This window comes from Scyliorhinus canicula, chromosome 5 (genome assembly GCF_902713615.1).
Source record: "Scyliorhinus canicula chromosome 5, sScyCan1.1, whole genome shotgun sequence".
NCBI classification, from domain to species: domain Eukaryota; kingdom Metazoa; phylum Chordata; class Chondrichthyes; order Carcharhiniformes; family Scyliorhinidae; genus Scyliorhinus; species Scyliorhinus canicula.
The window spans coordinates 217,968,582-217,993,681 of NC_052150.1; the positions used below are offsets into that span (position 1 = coordinate 217,968,582).

General features: G+C 56.8%; 1 protein-coding gene across 1 annotated transcript in view; it reads left to right on the top strand.

The window, feature by feature from the left end:
• The first annotated feature begins 9,154 nt into the window (after positions 1–9,154).
• Positions 9,155–25,100, top strand: part of ccdc13 (coiled-coil domain containing 13) — a 74,342-nt gene continuing 58,396 nt past the window's right edge. The window contains exons 1-2 of the mRNA XM_038798519.1: positions 9,155–9,527; positions 23,112–23,260. Of these exons, the coding sequence (XP_038654447.1) occupies positions 9,319–9,527; positions 23,112–23,260 (358 nt within the window). The 5' untranslated portion in view covers positions 9,155–9,318. The remainder of the gene's footprint in view (positions 9,528–23,111; positions 23,261–25,100) is intronic.

The window sequence follows — 25,100 nt, forward strand, 5'->3', positions numbered from 1 at the left end:
TGATTTGACCACTTCTTGGTTCCTTAAGCACAGGGAAACTGGCGGTGTTCACAAGGACATGCCACCATCAACGTCACCACTTCACCAACAAAACAAGAAAGCCCTCTACTGTATTGATTCATGAACTTTGGACTCAGACATATGATTTGGACTTATTGTGTAATCATCACTCATCATGATTTGTACATGTCATTACTTGTCTACCTATTTTGTTCAATTTTCTTTAATCATGTACAGAAAATATGTAACACGAAAAAGGGGGGATGTGATGATATGCATCACTAAATACACAAGGGGTTAATACAAATACAATAAGACTAAGTAAACACTAGAGGGAGCACCAGAGACATCATGACACACTAACATTCAACCAATAGGTCAGTAAGATAGGACACAACCAATGGGCTACCACAAGGGGGCTAACCATATAAAAGGACATGCTCTTTCTCTTTCCACAGGCGACACTCAGAGAGACAGGGGCAGATCAGGAAGCATCACACCCACCGCATGGATTAGAGAAGACTATTTAGTTAGATTGAGTTACTACAGCAAGATCAGCAGGAGAGTCGAACTCAAGTAGAATTGTTAGCTGTTCAATAAATGTGTAAAACCTATCTCCAAGTCTGAACCTTCCTTTGTCAGAGTATACATCAAGGAAGCAGTTTATGCTACATGAAGAAGCATAACACAACAGGGAGGAGCTGCTGGAGCAGGGGACAAGCTGCTGAGGCAGGAGTGGAGGAGGTGCTGGGGAGCTGTAGCAGCTGCTGGAGGAGAGGAGCTGCTGGAGCAGGGGAAGAGCTGCTGGGGGAGCTGTTGGAGCTGGGGAGGGGGAGCTGGGGAGCAGGGTGGGATGGGGAGCAGGGTGGAAGGGGGAGCAGGGGGGAAGGGGGAGCATTGCTGGAGGAGGAGCATTGCTGGAGGAGGGTTGGAGTGGCTCGAAGAGGAGGAGCTGTAGCAGGGGTTGGAGGAGGAGTGGCTGGAGGAGGAGTGGCTGGAGTAGGGAGGGTTGGAGGAGTGGCTGGAAGAGGGAGGGTTGGTGGAGTGGGTGGAGGAGGGAGGGTTGATGGGGTGGAGGAGGGAGGGTTGATGGGGTGGAGGAGGGAGGGTTGATGGGGTGGCTGGAGGAGGAGTGGCTGGAGGAGGAGTGGCTGGAGGAGGAGTGGCTGGAGGAGGAGTGGCTGGAGGAGGAGTGTTAGAGTGGCTGGAAGAGGAGGGGCTGGAAGAGGACGGGCTGTAGCAGGGGTTGGAGGAGTGGCAGGAGGAGGGTTGGAGTGGCTGGAGGGCTGGAAGAGGAGGGTTAGGAGGTGGATTGGAGGAGGGGGAGTGGCTGGAGGAGGGAGGGTTGGGGGAGTGGTTGGAGGAGTGGCTGGAGGAGGGAGAGTTGGAGGAGTGGCTGGAGGAGGGAGGAGTGGCTGGAGGAGGGAGGGTTGGAGGAGTGGCTGGAGGAGGGAGGGTTGGAGGAGTGGCTGGAGGAGGGAGGGTTGGAGGAGTGGCTGGAGGAGGGAGGGTTGGAGGAGTGGCTGGAGGAGGGAGGGTTGGAGGAGGGAGGGTTGGAGGAGGGAGGGTTGGAGGAGTGGCTGGAGTAGGGAGGGTTGGAGGAGTGGCTGGAAGAGGGAGGGTTGGTGGAGTGGGTGGAGGAGGGAGGGTTGATGGGGTGGAGGAGGGAGGGTTGATGGGGTGGGTGGAGGAGGGAGGGTCGGAGGAGGAGTGGCTGGAGGAGGGAAGGTTGGAGGAGTGGCTGGAGGAGGGAGGGTTGATGGGGTGATGGAGGAGGGAGGGTCGATGGGGTGATGGAGGAGGGAGGGGTGGTCGGAGGAGGGGTGGCTGGAGGGGTGGCTGGAGGAGGGTGGGTCGGAGGAGGACTGGTTGGAGGAGGAGTGGCTGGAGGAGGGAGGGTTGGAGGAGTGGCTGGAGGAGGGAGGGTCGATGGGGTGATGGAGGATGGAGGAGGGAGGGTCGATGGGGTGATGGAGGAGGGAGGGTCGTGGGGTGATGGAGGAGGGAGGGTCGTGGGGTGATGGAGGAGGGAGGGCCGGAGGAGGAGTGGCTGGAGGAGGGAGGGTTGGAGGAGTGGCTGGAGGAGGGAGGGTTGGAGGAGTGGCTGGAGGAGGGAGGGTTGGAGGGGTAGGAGGGAGGGTTGGAGGGGTAGGAGGGAGGGTGGGAGGGGTGGGAGGAGGGAGGGTTGGAGGGGTGGGAGGAGGGAGGGTTGGAGGGGTGGCTGGAGGAGGGAGGGTTGGAGGAGGAGTGGCTGGAGGAGGGAGGGTTGGAGGAGGAGGGAGGGTTGGAGGAGGAGTGGCTGGAGGAGGGAGGGTTGGTGGAGTGGCTGGAGGAGGGAGGCCTGGAGGAGGAGTGGCTGGAGGAGGGAGGGTTAGTGGAGTGGCTGGAGGAGGGAGGGTTGGAGGAGGGAGGGTTGGAGGAGGAGTGGCTGGAGGAGGGAGGGGTGGAGGATGAGTGGCTGGAGGAGGCAGGGGTGGAGGAGGAGTGGCTGGAGGAGGGAGTGGTGGAGGAGGAGGGAGAGGTGGAGGAGGAGGAGTGGCTGGAGGAGGGAGGTGTGGAGAGGAGTGGCTGGAGGAGGGAGGGTTGGAGGAGGAGTGGCTGGAGGAGGGAGGGGTGGGAGGAGGAGTGGCTGGAGGAAGAGTGGCTGGAGGAGGGAGGGGTGGAGGAGGAGGGAGGAGGGGTGGAGGAGGAGGGAGGAGTGGCTGGAGGAGGGAGGGCTGGAGGAGGAGTGGCTGGAGGAGGGAGGGCTGGAGGAGGAGTGGCTGGAGGAGGGAGGGCTGGAGGAGGAGTGGCTGGAGGAGGGAGGGTTGGTGGAGTGGCTGGAGGAGGGAGGGTTGGTGGAGTGGCTGGAGGAGGGAGGGTTGGTGGAGTGGCTGGAGGAGGGAGGGTTGGTGGAGTGGCTGGATGAGGGAGGGGTGGGAGGAGGAGTGGCTGGAGGAGGAGTGGCTGGAGGAGGGAGGAGTGGCTGGAGGAGGGAGGGGTGGAGGAGGAGGGAGGGGTGGAGGAGGAGGGAGGAGTGGCTGGAGGAGGGAGGAGTGGCTGGAGGAGGGAGGGTTGGAGGAGTGGCTGGAGGAATGAGGGTTGGAGGAGTGGCTGGAGGAGGGAGGGTTGGAGGAGTGGCTGGAGGAGGGAGGGTTGGAGGAGTGGCTGGAGGAGGGAGGGTTGGAGGAGTGGCTGGAGGAGGGAGGGTTGGAGGAGGGAGGGTTGGAGGAGGGAGGGTTGGAGGAGTGGCTGGAGTAGGGAGGGTTGGAGGAGTGGCTGGAAGAGGGAGGGTTGGTGGAGTGGGCGGAGGAGGGAGGGTTGATGGGGTGGAGGAGGGAGGGTTGATGGGGTGGAGGAGGGAAGGTTGGAGGAGTGGCTGGAGGAGGGAGGGTTGATGGGGTGATGGAGGAGGGAGGGTCGATGGGGTGATGGAGGAGGGAGGGGTGGTCGGAGGAGGGGTGGCTGGAGGGGTGGCTGGAGGAGGGTGGGTCGGAGGAGGACTGGTTGGAGGAGGAGTGGCTGGAGGAGGGAGGGTTGGAGGAGTGGCTGGAGGAGGGAGGGTCGATGGGGTGATGGAGGAGGGAGGGTCGATGGGGTGATGGAGGAGGGAGGGTCGATGGGGTGATGGAGGAGGGAGGGTCGATGGGGTGATGGAGGAGGGAGGGTCGTGGGGTGATGGAGGAGGGAGGGCCGGAGTGGCTGGAGGAGGGAGGGTTGGAGTGGCTGGAGGAGGGAGGGTTGGAGTGGCTGGAGGAGGGAGGGTTGGAGGGGTGGGAGGAGGGAGGGTTGGAGGGGTGGGAGGAGGGAGGGTTGGAGGGGTGGCTGGAGGAGGGAGGGTTGGAGGGGTGGCTGGAGGAGGGAGGGGTGGCTGGAGGAGGGAGGGTTGGAGGAGGAGTGGCTGGAGGAGGGAGGGCTGGAGGAGGAGTGGCTGGAGGAGGGAGGATTGGTGGAGTGGCTGGAGGAGGGAGGGTTGGAGGAGGAGTGGCTGGAGGAGGGAGGGTTGGTGGAGTGGCTGGAGGAGGGAGGGTTGGTGGAGTGGCTGGATGAGGGAGGGGTGGGAGGAGGAGTGGCTGGAGGAGGAGTGGCTGGAGGAGGGAGGAGTGGCTGGAGGAGGGAGGGGTGGAGGAGGAGGGAGGGGTGGAGGAGGAGGGAGGAGTGGCTGGAGGAGGGAGGAGTGGCTGGAGGAGGGAGGGTTGGAGGAGTGGCTGGAGGAGGGAGGTTTGGAGGAGTGGCTGGAGGAGGGAGGGTTGGAGGAGTGGCTGGAGGAGGGAGGGTTGGAGGAGTGGCTGGAGGAGGGAGGGTTGGAGGAGTGGCTGGAGGAGGGAGGGTTTGGAGGAGGGAGAGTTGGAGGAGGGAGGGTTGGAGGAGTGGCTGGAGTAGGGAGGGTTGGAGGAGTGGCTGGAAGAGGGAGGGTTGGTGGAGTGGGTGGAGGAGGGAGGGTTGATGGGGTGGAGGAGGGAGGGTTGATGGGGTGGAGGAGGGAGGGTTGATGGGGTGGGTGGAGGAGGGAGGGTCGGAGGAGGAGTGGGTGGAGGAGGGAAGGTTGGAGGAGTGGCTGGAGGAGGGAGGGTTGATGGGGGTGATGGAGGAGGGAGGGTCGATGGGGGTGATGGAGGAGGGAGGGGTGGTCGGAGGAGGGGTGGCTGGAGGGGTGGCTGGAGGAGGGTGGGTCGGAGGAGGACTGGTTGGAGGAGGAGTGGCTGGAGGAGGGAGGGTTGGAGGAGTGGCTGGAGGAGGGAGGGTCGATGGGGTGATGGAGGAGGGAGGGTCGATGGGGTGATGGAGGAGGGAGGGTCGATGGGGGTGATGGAGGAGGGAGGGTCGATGGGGTGATGGAGGAGGGAGGGTCGTGGGGTGATGGAGGAGGGAGGGCCGGAGTGGCTGGAGGAGGGAGGGTTGGAGTGGCTGGAGGAGGGAGGGTTGGAGTGGCTGGAGGAGGGAGGGTTGGAGGAGGGAGGGTTGGAGGGGTGGGAGGAGGGAGGGTTGGAGGGGTGGCTGGAGGAGGGAGGGTTGGAGGGGTGGCTGGAGGAGGGAGGGGTGGCTGGAGGAGGGAGGGTTGGAGGAGGAGTGGCTGGAGGAGGGAGGGCTGGAGGAGGAGTGGCTGGAGGAGGGAGGGTGGTGGAGTGGCTGGAGGAGGGAGGGTTGGAGGAGGAGTGGCTGGAGGAGGGAGGGGTGGAGGATGAGTGGCTGGAGGAGGGAGGGGTGGAGGAGGAGTGGCTGGAGGAGGGAGGGGTGGAGGAGGAGTGGCTGGAGGAGGGAGGGTTGGAGGAGGGAGGGTTGGAGGAGGAGTGGCTGGAGGAGGGGAGGGTTGGTGGAGTGGCTGGAGGAGGGAAGGGTGGCTGGAGGAGGGAAGGGTGGCTGGAGGAGGGAAGGGTGGCTGGAGGAGGGAGGGTTGGAGGAGGAGTGGCGGGAGGAGGGAGGGGTGGAGGAGGAGGGAGAGGTGGAGGAGGAGGAGTGGCTGGAGGAGGGAGGTGTGGAGAGGAGTGGCTGGAGGAGGGAGGGTTGGAGGAGGAGTGGCTGGAGGAGGGAGGGTTGGTGGAGTGGCTGGAGGAGGGAGGGGTGGGAGGAGGAGTGGCTGGAGGAAGAGTGGCAGGAGGAGGGAGGAGTGGCTGGAGGAGTGAGGGCTGGAGGAGGAGTGGCTGGAGGAGGGAGGGCTGGAGGAGGAGTGGCTGGAGGAGGGAGGGTTGGTGGAGTGGCTGGAGGAGGGAGGGTTGGTGGAGTGGCTGGAGGAGGGAGGGGTGGGAGGAGGAGTGGCTGGAGGAGGGAGGGGTGGAGGATGAGTGGCTGGAGGAGGGAGGGGTGGAGGAGGTGGCTGGAGGAGGGAGGGTTGGAGGAGGGAGGGTTGGAGGAGGGAGGGTTGGAGGAGGGAGGGTTGGAGGAGGAGTGGCTGGAGGAGGGAGGGTTGGTGGAGTGGCTGGAGGAGGGAAGGGTGGCTGGAGGAGGGAAGGGTGGCTGGAGGAGGGAAGGGTGGCTGGAGGAGGGAGGGTTGGAGGAGGAGTGGCTGGAGGAGGGAGGGGTGGAGGAGGAGGGAGAGGTGGAGGAGGAGGAGTGGCTGGAGGAGGGAGGTGTGGAGAGGAGGGCTGGAGGAGGGAGGGTTGGAGGAGGAGTGGCTGGAGGAGGGAGGGTTGGTGGAGTGGCTGGAGGAGGGAGGGGTGGGAGGAGGAGTGGCTGGAGGAAGAGTGGCAGGAGGAGGGAGGAGTGGCTGGAGGAGTGAGGGCTGGAGGAGGAGTGGCTGGAGGAGTGGCTGGAGGAGGGAGGGTTGGTGGAGTGGCTGGAGGAGGGAGGGTTGGTGGAGTGGGAGGAGGGAGTGGCTGGAGGAGGGAGGGTTGATGGGGTGGAGGAGGGAGGGTTGATGGGGTGGAGGAGGGAAGGTTGGAGGAGTGGCTGGAGGAGGGAGGGTGATGGGGTGATGGAGGAGGGAGGGTCGATGGGGTGATGGAGGAGGGAGGGGTGGTCGGAGGAGGGGTGGCTGGAGGGGTGGCTGGAGGAGGGTGGGTCGGAGGAGGACTGGTTGGAGGAGGAGTGGCTGGAGGAGGGAGGGTTGGAGGAGTGGCTGGAGGAGGGAGGGTCGATGGGGTGATGGAGGAGGGAGGGTCGATGGGGTGATGGAGGAGGGAGGGTCGATGGGGTGATGGAGGAGGGAGGGTCGATGGGGTGATGGAGGAGGGAGGGTCGTGGGGTGATGGAGGAGGGAGGGCCGGAGTGGCTGGAGGAGGGAGGGTTGGAGTTGCTGGAGGAGGGAGGGTTGGAGTGGCTGGAGGAGGGAGGGTTGGAGGGGTGGGAGGAGGGAGGGTTGGAGGGGTGGGAGGAGGGAGGGTTGGAGGGGTGGCTGGAGGAGGGAGGGTTGGAGGGGTGGCTGGAGGAGGGAGGGGTGGCTGGAGGAGGGAGGGTTGGAGGAGGAGTGGCTGGAGGAGGGAGGGCTGGAGGAGGAGTGGCTGGAGGAGGGAGGATTGGTGGAGTGGCTGGAGGAGGGAGGGTTGGAGGAGGAGTGGCTGGAGGAGGGAGGGTTGGTGGAGTGGCTGGAGGAGGGAGGGTTGGTGGAGTGGGAGGAGGGAGTGGCTGGAGGAGGGAGGGTTGATGGGGTGGAGGAGGGAGGGTTGATGGGGTGGAGGAGGGAAGGTTGGAGGAGTGGCTGGAGGAGGGAGGGTTGATGGGGTGATGGAGGAGGGAGGGTCGATGGGGTGATGGAGGAGGGAGGGGTGGTCGGAGGAGGGGTGGCTGGAGGGGTGGCTGGAGGAGGGTGGGTCGGAGGAGGACTGGTTGGAGGAGGAGTGGCTGGAGGAGGGAGGGTTGGAGGAGTGGCTGGAGGAGGGAGGGTCGATGGGGTGATGGAGGAGGGAGGGTCGATGGGGTGATGGAGGAGGGAGGGTCGATGGGGTGATGGAGGAGGGAGGGTCGATGGGGTGATGGAGGAGGGAGGGTCGTGGGGTGATGGAGGAGGGAGGGCCGGAGTGGCTGGAGGAGGGAGGGTTGGAGTGGCTGGAGGAGGGAGGGTTGGAGTGGCTGGAGGAGGGAGGGTTGGAGGAGGGAGGGTTGGAGGGGTGGGAGGAGGGAGGGTTGGAGGGGTGGCTGGAGGAGGGAGGGTTGGAGGGGTGGCTGGAGGAGGGAGGGGTGGCTGGAGGAGGGAGGGTTGGAGGAGGAGTGGCTGGAGGAGGGAGGGCTGGAGGAGGAGTGGCTGGAGGAGGGAGGGTTGGTGGAGTGGCTGGAGGAGGGAGGGTTGGAGGAGGAGTGGCTGGAGGAGGGAGGGGTGGAGGATGAGTGGCTGGAGGAGGGAGGGGTGGAGGAGGAGTGGCTGGAGGAGGGAGGGTTGGAGGAGGGAGGGTTGGAGGAGGAGTGGCTGGAGGAGGGAGGGTTGGTGGAGTGGCTGGAGGAGGGAAGGGTGGCTGGAGGAGGGAAGGGTGGCTGGAGGAGGGAAGGGTGGCTGGAGGAGGGAAGGGTGGCTGGAGGAGGGAGGGTTGGAGGAGGAGTGGCGGAGGAGGGAGGGGTGGAGGAGGAGGGAGAGGTGGAGGAGGAGGAGTGGCTGGAGGAGGGAGGTGTGGAGAGGAGTGGCTGGAGGAGGGAGGGTTGGAGGAGGAGTGGCTGGAGGAGGGAGGGTTGGTGGAGTGGCTGGAGGAGGGAGGGGTGGGAGGAGGAGTGGCTGGAGGAAGAGTGGCAGGAGGAGGGAGGAGTGGCTGGAGGAGTGAGGGCTGGAGGAGGAGTGGCTGGAGGAGGGAGGGCTGGAGGAGGAGTGGCTGGAGGAGGGAGGGTTGGTGGAGTGGCTGGAGGAGGGAGGGTTGGTGGAGTGGCTGGAGGAGGGAGGGGTGGGAGGAGGAGTGGCTGGAGGAGGGAGGGGTGGAGGATGAGTGGCTGGAGGAGGGAGGGGTGGAGGAGGTGGCTGGAGAAGGGAGGGTTGGAGGAGGGAGGGTTGGAGGAGGGAGGGTTGGAGGAGGGAGGGTTGGAGGAGGAGTGGCTGGAGGAGGGAGGGTTGGTGGAGTGGCTGGAGGAGGGAAGGGTGGCTGGAGGAGGGAAGGGTGGCTGGAGGAGGGAAGGGTGGCTGGAGGAGGGAAGGGTGGCTGGAGGAGGGAGGGTTGGAGGAGGAGTGGCTGGAGGAGGGAGGGGTGGAGGAGGAGGGAGAGGTGGAGGAGGAGGAGTGGCTGGAGGAGGGAGGTGTGGAGAGGAGTGGCTGGAGGAGGGAGGGTTGGAGGAGGAGTGGCTGGAGGAGGGAGGGTTGGTGGAGTGGCTGGAGGAGGGAGGGGTGGGAGGAGGAGTGGCTGGAGGAAGAGTGGCAGGAGGAGGGAGGAGTGGCTGGAGGAGTGAGGGCTGGAGGAGGAGTGGCTGGAGGAGTGGCTGGAGGAGGGAGGGTTGGTGGAGTGGCTGGAGGAGGGAGGGTTGGTGGAGTGGGAGGAGGGAGTGGCTGGAGGAGGGAGTGGCTGGAGGAGGGAGTGGCTGGAGGAGGGAGTGGCTGGAGGAGGGAGGGGTGGCTGGAGGAGGGAGGGGTGGCTGGAGGAGGGAGGGAGTGGCTGGAGGAGGGAGTGGCTGGAGGAGGGAGGGGTGGCTGGAGGAGGGAGGGTTGGAGGAGGGAGGGCTGGAGGAGGGAGGGGTGGCTGGAGGAGGGAGGGGTGGCTGGAGGAGGGAGTGGCTGGAGGAGGGAGGGGTGGCTGGAGGAGGGAGGGGTGGCTGGAGGAGTGGAGACGCATCCGCCATGGTTACCGTTGCTACGCGACGCCAGCGGCCTGCGGACAGCGGCCGCCCTCAGAAGCCTGGAGGTAGCAACGCCGAGCAGCCCCGCAGCTGGGAGCGACGCCCTGGGGGGAGGGAGAGTTTCAGTACTGGGCAGCTGTTGGCTGGGCCCAGCCAATGGAGGAGACGGACGAGCTGGTGACCCGCGGCCTGAGGCAGCAGTTCCAGGCCCTGCAGGAGCAGCAGGAGCAGAGGCGGAGGGAGAGGATGGCGCTGGGCGGCTGCAGGAGGGAGCTGGACACCGACACCCCCGGGCAGCTGGAGGAGGACCTCCAGCTGCAGCTGGTGGCTGCCCAGACCAACAGCAGCACCGACATCAGCAAGAGGTAAATACCGGGTGGGGGCTGAGCCTTACCTCAGGGGGGAACACTGCTCACATTTGGGTTTATTGTCACTGGTACCCAGGTGCAGTGGAAAGTATTGTTCTGTGTACAGTCCAGGCAGATCATTCCAGACATTAAAAACAGAGGAGATACCATAAATACAGCACGGTAACATAGTGCTTAGCACTGTTGCTTCACAGCACCAAGGTCCCAGGTTCAATTCCTGGCTTGGGTCATTGTGCGGAGTCTGCACGTTCTCACCGTGTCTTTGTGGGTTTCCTCCGGGTGCTCCGGTTTCCTCCCACAAGTCCCGAAAGACGTGCTGTTAAGTAATTGGGACATTCTGAATTCTCCCTCCGTGTACCCGAACAGGGGCTGGAGTGTGGCGGTTCGGGGTTTTTCACAGTAAGTTCCTTACAGTGTTAATTGTGACATTAATAAAGTTTATTATTATTAATACACAATGTAAATACATGGACACAGACACAGAGCGTAGTGCCACTCAGTAGAGAAGATGTGAGAAGAGATCAGACCAGTTCACAGTGCGTAAGCTGGGTGGGAGGGGTATTTGATTCTGCTGCTTGCTTCCCCAAGGCAGCGGAAGACATAGAGTCAATGGATGGGAGGTGGGTTCGCCTGGTGGACTGGGCTGTCTTCACGACTTTCTAGTTTATTACAAAGCCGGGCAGGCGGCGGTGTCCTGCTATTCTCACTGGACCGGTGATCCATAAACCCAGGATCATGCCTGGGGCAGGTGGTGAGATTTGAATTCTTCCATAGAAACTACAGAGCAGAAGGAGGCTATTTGGCCCATCAGGTCTGCATGACGCTCTACGTAGGCGTACTCTCCTGCCTTATCCCTGTAACCACACCCAACCTGCACATCCCTTGCAACTATGGTGCAATGTAGCATGTCCAATGTAGCATGCTAACCTGTACTACTTTGGACTTTGGGAGGAAACAAGAGCACCCGGACGAAACCCACGCAGAGAAGCGGAGAACTTGCAAACTCCACACTGTCACCCAAGGCTGGAATTAAACTTGGGTCCCTGGCGCTGTGAGGCAGTAGTGCTAGCTACCGTGCTGCCCCTTCAATAAAAATCAAGGATTAAAAATCTAATGATGACATTCACAAATGTCCTTTAGGGAAAATCATCTTGCCATCTTTACCAGGTCAGGTCTACATGTGATTTCGCATCCACGGCCCTCTGAAATGGCCTGGCAAGCCACGCAGTTCAAGGGCAATTAGGGATGGGTAGTAAATGTGGGCCGAGCCCGCGCTACCCACATCCCATGAATGAATTTAGAATAATAAGGTTCTGGGTTGAGTCACAGTCCAGGGATTGAGCACAAAAACCCAACTCCAGTAGAGTGCTGCACTGTCAGAGGAGCTGTCTTTTGGATGAAGTGTTAAACCAAGAGTATGAAACACTGGTCTGGCTTATTGCATCCAAATCTGAGTGCCACACTTAGTAAAGATGTGAAATCACTAAAGAGGGTGCAGGGAAGATTTGTGAGAATGGTTCCAGGGATGAGGGTTTCATAGATTGGAGAAGTTGAGACTGTTTTCCTTGGAGAAGAGAGGGCTGATAGGAGATTGGATGGAGATATTGTCACAAGTAGACTTACATTAACACTGCAATGAAGTTACTGTGAAAAGCCCCTAGTCGCCCACACTCCGGCGCCTGTTCGGGTACACAGCGGGAGAGTTCAGAATGTCCAAATGACCTAACAGCACGTCTTTCGGGACTTGTGGGAGGAAACCAGGGCACCTGGAGGAAACCCACGCAGACACGGGGAGAACGTACAGACTCCACAGACAGTGACACAAGCCGAGAATCGAACCTGGGTCTCAAAGCTGTGAAGCAATAGTGCTACCCACTGTGCTACCGTGCTCAAAATCGTGAGTGCTCTGGACTGAGTAGATCGGAAAACTGTTCCATTTGGTGGAAGGAGCAAGAACCGGAGGGCTCCGATTCAAGGCAGTTGGCAAAAAAAGTGTTGGGGACAAGAGGAAAAACATTTTCACGCAGCAAATGGCTAGGATCTGAAACGCATTGGCTGATATTGTGGTGGAGCAGGATCAGTTGAGACTGTTAAAAAAGGAATTGGATCATTACCTGAAAAGGGAAAATGTGCATGGAAAGGAGAAAATGGCATGGCAGTGGCATTGGGTAAGTTGTTCCTTCATCGGGCCAGCACAGCCACAATGGGCCAAATGGCCACCTTTCTATGATTCTCTGACCTGTCAGTTTGCTCATGTGGATGTCAAAGATCCTATACGATAATTTTGAAGAAGAGTTAAGGGAGTTCACGTGGCCTGGGCAATATTTAGTTCTCAATAACTAAACAGATCATTTGTTGTTTATGGGAGATGGTTGTGTGAAAACCAGCTGCCCCATTTCTTACAATACAATAGTGGCGACACTTCAAAAAGTACTTCATTGGCTGTAAATGGTTCTGAAAGTGTGATATAAATCCAAGTCTTTTGTTCTGCTCCTCTTACTAAAAATGTGCGAGAGGAGCCATATGCCCTCTACTGGCGCTTCATCGGCACTTTGTCAGTTGTTTTTGTCTCTGGGAATTTCACCTGACAAGGCCCCACTTTGAGCTCGTCAACAGGAACAGCTCTTTGCATTTTGAACGGCAACCCCGATCTCTACACGGACCCCGTTTCAGCCCCATCACTTTCTGGACCCCACTTTACCCCCCCCCCAACCTTGCCGAGGCCCCTGGGAACCCTCTACTCCAATGGGCAGGGCAGTTCTGGGCCTGAACCCTGGCAGTGCCAATCTGGATGTCGGCACTGCCAGTATGCCAGGCAGACAGTGCCAAGGTGTCCAGGTGCCATGGGGAGTGCCAGAGTAATACCTTGCCCTATCCTCAACCACCCGGGGTCTCTAATGTTCTGCAAGACTCCCCGAGTTGCCGGCATGCCTGGGCCACGTTTTTGGGGACCCCTATTAAATGGCACGTTGGCGAGGTCTCGCAGACGTGAGCGTTGACTTCCAGGTGCCGATTGGCTCATTTGAATATGCAGACCTGGATCATGTCCAGCCAGGGCGTGATCCAGAGCGCGCCAGGCGGAGCGAATTGGGTGACTCACGTTCAGTCCCGATTTGGGCTCTCACACGACTCGCCCATTGCAGCCAGATCCGGACACAGCGCAGTCGCTCTTGCTCTTTGTTCCAAGGGGCGGGACACTTTCACCAGGCGCGTGCGGTTGGTAGAAGCGCGGCTTGCACTCCGCACAGACCTGGCAGTCTCTGGTGACTGTCCGTACTTCCTCGACGGAGTAGGGCAGGTAGCGGGCTTTGACGAGGTGGTACAACCGAGTGACCCCCGGATGGCAAAGGCTGTCGTGCAGGGCACGGAACTGGTTCACTTGTGCGCTGGCACATGTACCTCGGGAGAGGGCGTCTGGGGGCTCGTTGAGCTTGCCGGGGCGATATAAGATCTCGTAATTATAGGTGGAGAGCTCGATTCTCCACCGCAAGATTTTGTCGTTTTTGATCTTGCCCCGCTGCGTGTTGTTAAACATGAAGGCTACCGACTGTTGGTCAGTGAGGAGAGTGAACCTCCTGCCGGCCAGGTAATGCCTCCAGTGCCGCACCGCCTCAACGAAAGCCTGGGCATCCTTTTCAACAGACGAATGTCGAATTTCGGAGGCATGGAGGGTGCGGGAAAAGAATGCCACGGGTCTGCCTGCCTGGTTTAGAGTGGTGGCAAGGGCGACATCTGAAGCGTCGCTCTCTACTTGGAAGGGCACTGTCTCGTCTACTGCGTGCATCCCGGCCTTGGCTATGTCTGAGCGAATACGGGCGAAGGACTGTTGTGCCTCGGCCGTGAGGGGAAATTGCGTGGACTGGATCAGTGGGCGGGCCTTGTCCGCGTATTGTGAGACCCACTGGGCGTAGTAAGAAAAGAATCCGAGGCATCTTTTGAGAGCCTTGGGGCAGTGGGGGAAGGGAAGCTCCATGAGGGGGCGCATGCGGTCGGGATCGGGCCCCAGTAGTCCGTTTTGGACTACGTAGCCGAGGATGGCTAAGCGGTCTGTGCTGAATACGCACTTCTCCTTGTTATAAGTGAGGTTGAGGAGAGATGCGGTGTGGAGAAATTTGGCAAGGTTGGCGTCATGGTCCTGCTGGTCGTGGCCGCAGATGGTGACATTGTCTAAGTACGGAAACGTGGCCCGCAGTCCGTACCAGTCAACCATTCGGTCCATTTCTCGTTGAAATACCGAGACCCCGTTAGTGACGCCAAAGGGATCCCTAAGAAATTGATAGAGTCGACCGTCCGCCTCGAAGGCAGTGTAGGGACGGTCCGATTTACGGATGGGGAGCTGGTGGTAGGCGGATTTCAGGTCAATTGTTGAGAAGACCCGGCACTGCGCAATCTGGTTGACCATATCAGATATGCGAGGGAGGGGGTACGCGTCAAGCTGCGTGTACCGGTTGATGGTCTGGCTGTAGTCCACGACCATCCTGTGTTTCTCCCCAGTTTTAACCACCACCATTTGGGCTCTCCAGGGGCTATTGCTGGCCTCGATAATACGCTCCCGAAGCAGCCGCTGGACCTCGGACCTGATGAAGGTCTTGTCCTGGGTGCTGTACCGTCTGCTCCTGGTGGCGACGGGCTTGCAATCTGCAGTCAGATTGGCAAAGAGAGAGGGAGGGTCAACCTTGAGGGTCGTGAGGCCTCAAACGGTGAGTGGAGGTAGGGGTCCGCCGAATTTGAGGGTGAGGCTCTGGAGGTTACATTGGAAGTCCAGGCCCAGTAAAAGTGTCGCACAGAGGTTGGGGAGGACGTACAGGCGGAAACGGCTGAATTCAACGCCTTGTATGGTGAGTTTGACCAGACAGAAACCCCGGATCGGGACAGAGTGGGATCCGGAGGCCAGGGAGATCCGCTGTCTGGCGGGATGGACCGCGAGGGAGCAGCGCCTTACCATGTCCGGATGGATGAAGCTATCAGTGCTCCCGGTGTCAAGTAGGCAGTAGGTCGCGTGGCCGTTGATGAGCACCGCCGTTGAAGCGGCAGCCAGGTTGCGAGGACGGGATTGGTCGAGCGTCATGGAGGCGAGTAGCGGGCGATCGTCTGAAGAGCCCGATGAGTAGCGGCAGCGACCCGGGTCCCGTGGTCCAGTCCCGAGGGGAGGACAAAATGGCGGCATCCGAAGTACCTGCGGGGAAGAAGATGGCGGCGCCCATGCAGCGCACGTTGTGGGGGCGGGGCAAGATGGCGGCGACCATGGAGCGTACGTTGCGGGGGCGGCGAAAGATGGCGGCGCCCACTGATCGCATTTGGACCTGGGGGAGGAAGATGGCGGCGCCCATGGTGCGCATATTGCGGAGGCGGCGAAAAATGGCGGCGCCCACGGATCACACGTGGACCTGGGGGGAGAAGATGGCGGCACCCACTGGTCGCACGTGGCCCCGGGAGCAGCGGACGGCGGGGCCCATTGCGCGATCGGCTGAGGAAAGGGGGAGAAGTCGGGCGCGATAGCGGCAACTGCGCGGGCCTGACACACCGCTGCAAAGTGGCCTTTCTTGCCACAGGATTTACCGGTCGCGGCGCGGGCCGGGCAGCGCTGGCGGGGGTGCTTCTGCTGGCCGCAGAAGTTGCAGCGGGAACCCCCAGGGTGCGAGGTGTGGCGAGCAGCGCAGGCATATTGCGCGGAAGCGGCCCCAGTCGGGGGGGGTCGGTTGCGGGGTCCACGAGGGGTAGGATGGGTGGGCCGCGCGGCGGGCGGGGTAGGATTGTACGTTATGTGAAGCGACCGTCATGGAGAGCGCTAAAGTCTTTGTTGCCGCTCGATCGAGCGCGGCCCCTTCCAGCAGTCGTTGCCGGATGGGGTCTGATGCAATCCCCGTCACAAAGGCATCTCGCATGAGGAGATTGGAATGTTCCGTGGCCGTGATGACCTGCCACTCGCAATCCCGTACTAGAGGGATAAGGGCCCGCCAGAAGTCCTCAATCGACTCACCCGGTTGCTGGACGCGAGTGGCGAGTACATGCCTCGCAAACAGAGTGTTCGTCGACTGGACGTAATTTTCTTTGAGAAGTTCCATGGCGCATGCGTAGTTCGGCGCGTCCTGTATCAGCGGGAACATGCTGGAGCTCAACCTTCAGTAGAGTAGCTGAATTTTCTGAGCTTCCGATGGTGTATGGTCCGCTGAGGTGATGTAGGCCTCGAAGCAAGCCAGCCAGTGGTTAAAGTCTTTTCTGGCGTTCGGCGATTGCGGATCCAGCTGCAAGCAGTCGGGTTTACTTCTGATGTCCATGATGCGGAAAATCTCATGGTAATAAATTGATGCGCTAACAATTGCACACAAAGACTCGAATCGGTACAAGAGAGGCTTTATTACCGTGAGATGTTATTCCTTCGACTGCAGCTGTAGAATGGCAGCTCAGGAGAACTCATGAATATTTATGCTGCTCCCTGTGGGCGGAGCTAGCCGGCAGGGGCTTACCGGCAAACCTGTAATAGCAGGTACTGCTGTACATCCCCTAATAGAGGACACACATATATATACAGCGGTGGATCACCACACAGCTCCATCAGTACATGTAGTTCAAATTACTTCTAGTCTCTGTGAACAATGGATAAGAGTAATTCTAGTGATGATTAAATGTGCTGATGGTATTAAGCTGTGAAGTTACTGGAAAGGGACATTTTGAAGCACTGCTAGGTAAACAGATTTTTAACCCAGTGTATTTGGGCAAGTGACCAAAAATTTGGTCAGTGAGATAGATTGTAAGGAGTGGAGTGTAAGGAGAGAGAGAAAGGCAGCAAAGTTCATGGAGGCAATTCCAGAGCTTATGGCCTCAGCAGCTTAATAACATGGCTGTCAGCAGTGGGTGGGGAGGCAATTGGAGATGCTCAAGAGACCATAATTGGAGGAGCACAGAGACCTTGGCGGGTTGGGGGGCTGGAGTAGGAGTAAAACCATGGAGAGAATTGACTACCGTGATCAGAGATTTAAATCCTAGAGCTGCCCTCAAAGCAGGGGCGAAAATCGTTCCTTCTTACGAAAGCGGTACTGAAGATGCTGCAAATCTGAAAGAGAAAATGGTGGAATTACTCAGCAGGTCAGGCAGCAAATGGGGAGAGAGCGAGAGAAACGGGTAATGTTTCAGATGCGGACCCTCGGTCAGAACAAGAGAAAGTATTCATTATGAGGTCATGAGGAAAGGTTCACGTGTGCTTTCCCCACAGCTGCTGCTGGGTGCTTCCAGTACTTTCTGGGGGTTTTCATATACCCAAACGTCTGCGTGTCATTTGTTTTTGTTTCATCTGAATATTCTGACCCCCTTTTGAGTAGAACTAACTGATCAAATAGCTATTTTGAGAAATTGTAATGCTTCAATTTGTCCAGCAGGTGACGCTCCGGGTACATTGTACAGGGCAGCATGCCCAAACCAGCTAGGTCTCTGTGACATCCCTGACAGCACCGTGCAATGTTGTTAACTGGCCGTCAGAGTAAGAGGTTCCCGCAAAGCTGAACATAGAAATGTCTTTATGGAAAGCAGCTTGGTTGTTAACACTGTCCGTTTAAGATTCTGGGATATGGGTGACCCTGCTTTTGTTGTCGGGGTGAATTTTATCAGATTCTCCTAAATAAGCTAATTGGAAAGTTTGTACATAGCGAACGATTTGGGGTATTCGTGTATGAATGGCAGACATGACCATTGTAATTCTCTCTTGGCAGGCCTTCTAACCTGTGTAAACCTGAGTGCATCCTGAGTCCTGCTGCCCCTCTACTAACTCACTGCTTAAAACGTGTGTGTCCAGCCAAGTATTTGGTCACCTGTCCTGATATCTCCCGGGTTTAACTCAGTGTCGGTTTTTGTCTGATAACATTCCTGTGACATGCCTTGGGACACTTTGTTATGCTAAAGTCATAATATAAAGCTAGCTTGGTCAAAGAGGCATCTAAGGGTGGGGGACATCTTCAAGTAGGAGCGTGAGGTAGGGAGAGGAAAAGGTTTAGGGAGGGAATGTTGCTGCTTTGCTAAATTTCATTCAGCGCTATTTTTAACTCGGGCGTTGGTTACTGCATTGAGTAGTGCAGAAGGGGATTTAGTATAAATTCAGTATAAGCAATTGCGCAGGAAAAGCACCGATTGGAAGTTATACCCCTTGGTCTTTGTTCGATACTGATGCACTATCAATTATGAGAAGACGAGAGTAGAATTTAATCGAGGCTTTATTACACTGAGATGTGTGGCCTCCTACAGCAGCTGACGAAATGGCTGCTGTACGGGGAGCACACATATTTATACTACGCCTACTGGGCGGAGCCAGCAGGCAGGGATCTACCCCCGTACCTGTAGTACAGGGGCCTTACCGTAAAACACATATATATATATACAGTATATACATCAGTGGTGACTACCACATTCACCCCCTGTTAAAAATGAGTCCAGCTGGGGTGGTGAACTATATACAGAAAGTTATGTTTAAAATCACAGTGAATATTACAAATTCAGGCAGTCTGGTGCCTTGATCTGTCGTTCAGAGGTGCCGACTCCGGCGGCAGCTTGGTCTTTGGTGACTCCGGGAGCGTGTCGAAATCCTCTTCATGCCCAGGTGGGAGAAAGGGGAGGACAGACTGTCCCAGAGCGGGGGCTGCGGTGGGGTACGCCGGGGAAAGAGAGGGTGGCGCCAGGGCAGAGGGGCGGTGTGTGTGGAACCAGCTGGTGCCAGGTCCCTGAGGGAGACTGTGTCTTGGCGGCCGTCGGGGTACCCTACGTAAGTGTACTGTGGGTTGGCGTGGAGTAGCTGTACCCTCTCAACCAACAGGTCCGCCTTGTGGAGTCGCACATGTCTACGGAGAACGGGTCCTGGAGCTGCCAGCCACGTTGGGAATGGAGTGGAGTGCGTCGGGGAGGACCTCCTGCCAGCGGGAGGCCGGGAGATTTCTGGACCGTAGGGCCAGGTGGACGGCCCTCCAGACCGTCCCATTCTCCCGCTCCACCTGCCTGTTTCCCCTGGGGTTGTAGCTGGTCGTCCTGCTCGATGCAGTGCCCCTGTTGAGCAGGAACTGGCGCAGCTCATTGCTCATGAATGAGGATACCCGGTCGCTGTGGATGTAGGCGGGGAAGCCGAACAGAGCAAAGATGGTGTTGAGGGCTTTGATGATGGTGGCAGACGTCATATCGGGGCATGGGACGGCAAAGGTGAATCGGGAATATTCATCAACCACACTGAGGAAGTACGTGTTTTGGTCGGTGGAGAGGAGGGGCCCTTTGAAGTACATGCTGAGGCGTTCAACGGTGCAGGAGTCCTTCACCAGGCACGCACGGTCTGGCCGGTAGAAGTGCGGTTCACACTCCACGCAGACTTGCCAGTCTCTGGTGATCGCCCTGACTTCCTCGATGGAGTAGGGCAGATTGCGGGCCTTGATGAAATGGTAAAAACGGGTCACCCCTGGATGACAGATTGTCGTGCAGGGTACCGAGTCAGTCCACTTTGCACATGTATCTTGGGATAGGGCATCGGGGGCTCGGTGAGCTTACCGGGGCGATACAATATCGCGTAGTTGTAGGTGGAGAGCTCGATCCTCCACCTCAAGATTTTATCGTTTTTGATCTTACCCCGCTGTGTGTTATTAAACATGAAGGCAACCGACCGTTGGTCAGTGAGGAGAGTGAATCTCCTACCGGCTAGGTAATGCCTCCAATGCCACACAGCTTCAACGATGGCTTGGGCCTCCTTTTCGATAGAGGAGTGCCGAATTTCGGAGGCATGGAGGGTGTGGGAAAAGAATGCCACGGGTCTGCCTGCCTAATTGAGGGTGGCAGCCAGATCGACGTCTGATGCATCGCTCTCGACCTCGAAGCCGAGCGTCTCGTCGACTGCGTGCATCACGGCCTTGGCGATGTCGGCCTTGATACGGTTGAAGGCCTGGTGAGCCTCGGACGTCAGAGGAAAAACTGGATTGAATGAATGGGCGGGCCTTGTCCGCGTAGTTTGGGACCCACTGGGCGTAATACGAAAAGAACCCCAGGCATCGTTTTGAGGGCCTTGGGGCAGTGGGGAGGGGGAGTTCCATGAGGGGGCGCATACGATCGGGGTCGGGCCCCAGAACTCTGTTCTGGACCACAAGCTGAGGATGGCTAAGCGGTTCGTGCTGAACACGCACTTCTCCTTGTTATACGTGAGGTTGAGGAGAGTGGCGGTGTGGAGGAATTTGGAAAGGTTAGCTTTGTGGTCCTGCTGGTCGTGGCCGCAGATGGTGACATTGTCCAGGTACGGGAAAGTGGCCCGTAGTCCGTACCGGTCAACCATTCGGTCCATCTCCCGTTGGAAGACCGAGACCCCGTTGGTGACACTGAAGGGAACCCTAAGAAAGTGGTAAAGGTGGCCGTCTGCTTCGAACGCCGTGTATGGGCGGTCCGCCTTACGGATGGGGAGCTGGTGGTAGGCAGATTTGAAATGAAATGAAAATCGCTTATTGTCACGAGTAGGCTTCAATGAAGTTACTGTGAAAAGCCCCTCGTCGCCACATGCCGGCGCCTGTCCGGGGAGGCTGGTACGGGGATCGAACCGTGCTGCTGGCCTGCCTTGGTCTGCTTTAAAAGCCAGCGATTTAGCTCAGTGAGCTAAACCAGCCCCTAGTGAGCGAAACCAGCCCCTAGCTTCAATGAAGTTACTGTGAAAAGCCCCTAGTCGCCACATTCCGGCGCCTGTCCGAGAAGACCCAGTACTGTGCAATCTGATTGACCATATCAGATATGCATGGGAGGGGTTACGCGTTGAGCTGCGTGTACTGATTGATGGTCTGACTGTAGTCAACGACCATCCAGTTTTTCTCCCCAGTTTTGACCACTACCACTTGGGCTCTCCAGGGGCTGTTGCTGGCCTCGATGATACCTTCCCGGAGCAGCCGCTGGACTTCAGACCTGATGAAGGTCCTGTCCTGGGCGCTGTACCGTCTGCTCCTGGTGGCAACTAGTTTGCAATCCGGGGTTAGGTGTGCAAAAACGGAAGGCGGGTCGACCTTAAGGGTCGCGAGGCTGCAAACGGTAAGGGGTGGTAGGGGCTTGCCAAATTTCAGGGTTCGGCACTGGAGGTTGCACTGCAAGTCCAGCCCGAGTAGCAAGGTAGCGCAGAGGTTGGGGAGGATGTAGAGGCGGAAGCCGCTGAACTCCAAGCCCTGGATGGTGATGCAGTACCCCCAGACCGCCACGGAGTGGGATCCGGAGACCAGGGTGATTCTCTGGTTAGCGTGGTGTGCCTCGAGGGAGCGGCACCTTACCGTATCGGGGTGAATGAAGCTCTCAGTGCTCCCGGAGTCCAGCAGGCAGGAGATCTTGTGCCCGTTGACCTTCACTTTGTTGAAGCGGTCGCGAGGTTGTGTGGTCGAGACTGGTCAATCATGACCAAGGCAAGACGCGGCTGGTCATCGGCGGTTGCAGGTGATGAGCAGCCTGATGAGGTGCCCGACGGGCAGGGGTCCTGAGGCGGGTAAGATGGCGGCACCCACGGGCCGCACGTGTCCTGGGGCAGGCAAGATGGCGGCGCCCATTGGTTCTGAGAGGCAAGATGGCGGCGCCCACGGGCCGCATGTGGTCCGAGGAAGGGACGATGGCGGCGCCCACTAGCCGCACGTGGGGGATGCTGGGACAATAGCGGCGATTGAGCAGGCCTGGCACACTGCAGTGAAATGTCCCTTCTTGCCACAGGCCTTGCAGAGGGCGCTCCGCGCCGGGCAGCGCTGTCGGGGGTGTTTTGACTGCCCACAGAAGTAGCATTTAGACCCCCCTGGGTTGATTGGCTGCTGCGCAGCACAGGCGTGGGGTTGGCTGGGGACAGTCGCTGATGGGGGTCCATGATGGGGTGACCGTTGGAGGGATCCACGATGCACAGGGGGGGTGGGCCACGCGGTCCGGTGCATAGGCCTGAACGTTGCGGGAGGTGACCGTAAGTGAGAGCGCTAGTTTTTTGGTCGCCGCGAGGTCAAGCGTGGCCCTTTCCAGGAGGTGCTGGTGGATGTGGTCAGACCCTAGGCCCATAACGAACGCGTCTCTCATCAGGTTCGAGTGTTCAGTGGCTGAAACGGCCTGGCAGTCACAGTCTCTAACTAAGGCGAGCAGAGCACGACAGAAATCTTCCAAAGACTCACCGGGAAGTTGGCACCGCGTGAAGAGGAGATACCTGGCGTAGATTTTGTTAGTCCGCTGAGCGTAGTTTTCCTTCAGTAGCGCCATGGCTCTGCGTAGGTCGGCATGTCCTGGACGAGGGGAAAGGCGTAGGAGCTCAGCCGCGTGTACAGAATCTGGAGCTTCTGTGCTTCTGGGATTGCATCTGGCGCAGACCCAATGTACACTTCAAAACAGGCTAGCCAAAGGTCTAAGTCCTTTTTGGCGTTGTCTGCTTGAGGATGCAGCTGCAGGCAATCCGACTTGATGCGGAAGTCCACCTCTGAAAAATCTCAGTGTAATAAATTGATAATTATGAGAAGACGAGAGTAGAATGTAATCGAGGCTTTATTACACTGAGATGTTGGCCTCCTACAGCAGCTGGCGAAATGGCTGCTGTACGGGGAGCACACATATTCATACTCTGCCTACTGGGTGGAGCCAGCAGGCAGGGATCTACCCCCGTACCTGTAGTACAGGGGCCTTACCGTAAAACCCATATATACACAGTATAATACATCAGTGGTGACTACCACAGATACTTTACCCAATGTCTAAGTCTATGCATTTGCATTTTGTACTTATCGTATGTCCTATGATTTTCATCTATGGAACGATCTGTCTGGACTGTATGCAGAACAATACTTTCCACTGTACCTGGGTACATGTGACAAATCTAAATCTAATAAATGGGCCTGATAGGCCAAATAGCAGTCTTTTTCCATTATCTGCTTCCCTATGAACTTCAGGTGGCTGCTGTAGGTGCTCAACTCCTGAGAAGCTTGATGTCTTAATAACTGGATAGACCTGCTGGCCCCACTTTCTGTGTTCAGTGAATACAGGAGAGCTACTAGATTAATTTCCAATTTGAAGAACAAGATCAGCTGATAAAGTTGGGACTTCACCGAAATATAGGAATGATATGATTGAGATTTATGAAATGGAGAAGGCTTTAGATGTTTTTGAGTTGACAGGCAATTCCAGTTTAATAGCTTGGGGAGAGCCACAACACAATTTCAAGTTGTTTAATGCCAAAGGTAGGTTAGATGTGAGCTCTGGAACAGGCTGCCAATTCATACAGTGGCTCCCGGATTCCTTCAGGCGCGAGCTGGACCTGTTTCTGGCAGGAGTGAAGATCACCTTGTACAAAGGTAGGGATTGCAACGATCTGTCGGGGCCAGAGTGAGCTGCTGGACTAGTTACAATTCCCTAAGGAGGGTCCGAGAGGAATTTCTCAGATGTTTCTTCCCAAATCAACCTGGGTTTTTAATCTAGTTTTTTTTGCCTGTCCCTGTCGATCTCATGGCTTTGGCTGAGGTGTTATGACGCACAACACCTCCGGGAGGGACAGGCTAGATGGGGCAAAAAGGGTCTTCCCCTGCCCGTCATTGATTATATGTTTATAAGTAAGCCTTCTGTTTGAAACCTTGAACTTTCCAGCCTTCTGGAGAATGAGAACGAGCTGCTACAGGAGCAGATCCAGGAGCTGAGGGATGAGAATGGACGGCTTTACAAACTCCTCAATGAAAGGAATTTCGAAATCAAACACCTGAGGAAGAAAAGGGAAGAAGATCAACTTGCTCTCGCAGGTAAACGGCCACGGGAGGGGTGAGGGACGCGTGTGGTGATGTATTGATACATGTGAGGCTGTTTGAATGACCTTCAAAGGGAATGAAACCCCCAACATGGTGTGTAAGTTGAGATTCTTTTATATTAGCAGTTATCAGTAAAGATAGATTGCTAGAACTAGACAGATGGCATGCATTTCAACCTTGTTAAATTCACAAAATAGACAGAAAGTAACAGATGCCTGGGAGCAATTACAAGACAGCAATCTCAACATGTTCAGCAATCCATACATTTACAAGATAGAAAAAAGGAACTACACTCAAAGATAGACATTAACTATAAATGCAACTTTAATCATATTCCAGAAGCTAAAATGAGAATACGTTTAATTTCTTTTATCTTTATTATTGCTTTGTAAGAATATTTATTCCTGAATTGAAAGGGCAGGTTAGGCTACTTTTTTCTCCATTCTGTATTTTTGAATGATTTAAGGTTATGGGTTTGAAGAATAGTACAGCATGCATGGAAACCATTCAGCAGATTGAAACTGTGCTGACTATTTGGATGAGTAATCCAGCTAGTCTCTACTCCCCCTCCCATTCCACATTATCCCTGCAATATTGTTTCTCCTTCAAGCATTTATCCAAATTATTGTTGAAAACTATGATTGAATGTGTATCCGACACTCTATTCCTCTTTCCCTATCTCAATTTGAATCTGGCGCCAAGTGAAGGACAAAACCACACATCTCGAACAGCAATAATGTCAACAAGATTAAGCAACCACTCACATCAAATCATTATCACAGACAGCAAATCAGGAAGTAAAAGACACTGATTATCCTTCACATTTTAGTTAAACGATATATCTGGCAATAATGTAGAAGCTAAAATATAAACAAAACGTTGTTTAAAAAAATACTATTTTAAAAATGTATGGACGTATTTTGATCATAATGGAGAATTTGACATTCTGTAAATGACCAGAGAGATTTTTCAACAATGTGCCATTGAAAATTCCGGTATTCCTCGCCTAACAAGTTTTAATTTTTAAAGGTTTTTATGCAAAGATGACTAGCGTTAAAGGACACACTCTGGTCAGTTCAGTGATTTCTACTTGATTGCAAACTGTGTGAACTGTTGCGATCTGCTTGACACTCGTTCCTGTCTCCTTTCAAAGTTAGGAATGTTCTTCCTACAATTAAAGGCAACAATGATTGTGTACTAGCTTAGTGGAGCTTGTGTAATTTATGAGAGTGATATGTTCGGTAAATATTTACCCCTAAGCCAGCAGCTAAAAGCAGATGATGTGGTCGTTCCCAAGTTGCTGCCTGTAGGATGTTTCTGTGCACAAATTGGCTGCTCCACTTCCTACAACGCTAATTTGAAAGTGCGTCAGCGACCCTACGCTCTGGAATTCCCTCCCATGACCGCTGGAGCTCTCAACTTCTCTTTCCACTTTAAAGGTGCTCCTTAAAACCTCCCTCTTTGGCGCAGTGGTTAGCACTGCTGCCTCACGGCGCCGAGGTCCCAGGTTCGATCCCAGCTCTGGGTCACTGTCCGTGTGGAGTTTGCACATTTTCCCCGTGTTTGCGTGGGTTCTGCCCCCACAACCCAAAGATGTGCAGGTTAGGTGGATTGGCCACGCTAAATCAATTGGAAAAATGAATTGGGTACTCTAAATTTAAAACATAACCTCTCTCTTTGATCATGCTTTTGATCATCCATCCTGATGTATCCTCTCATGGCTCTATGTTTTTGTTGATAGTGCTCTCGTTGAGCACCTTGGGATGTTTTACAATGTCAAATATGCTAAGTAAATGTAAATTGTTGTAAAACATTTCAGGATATCCTAGTTATT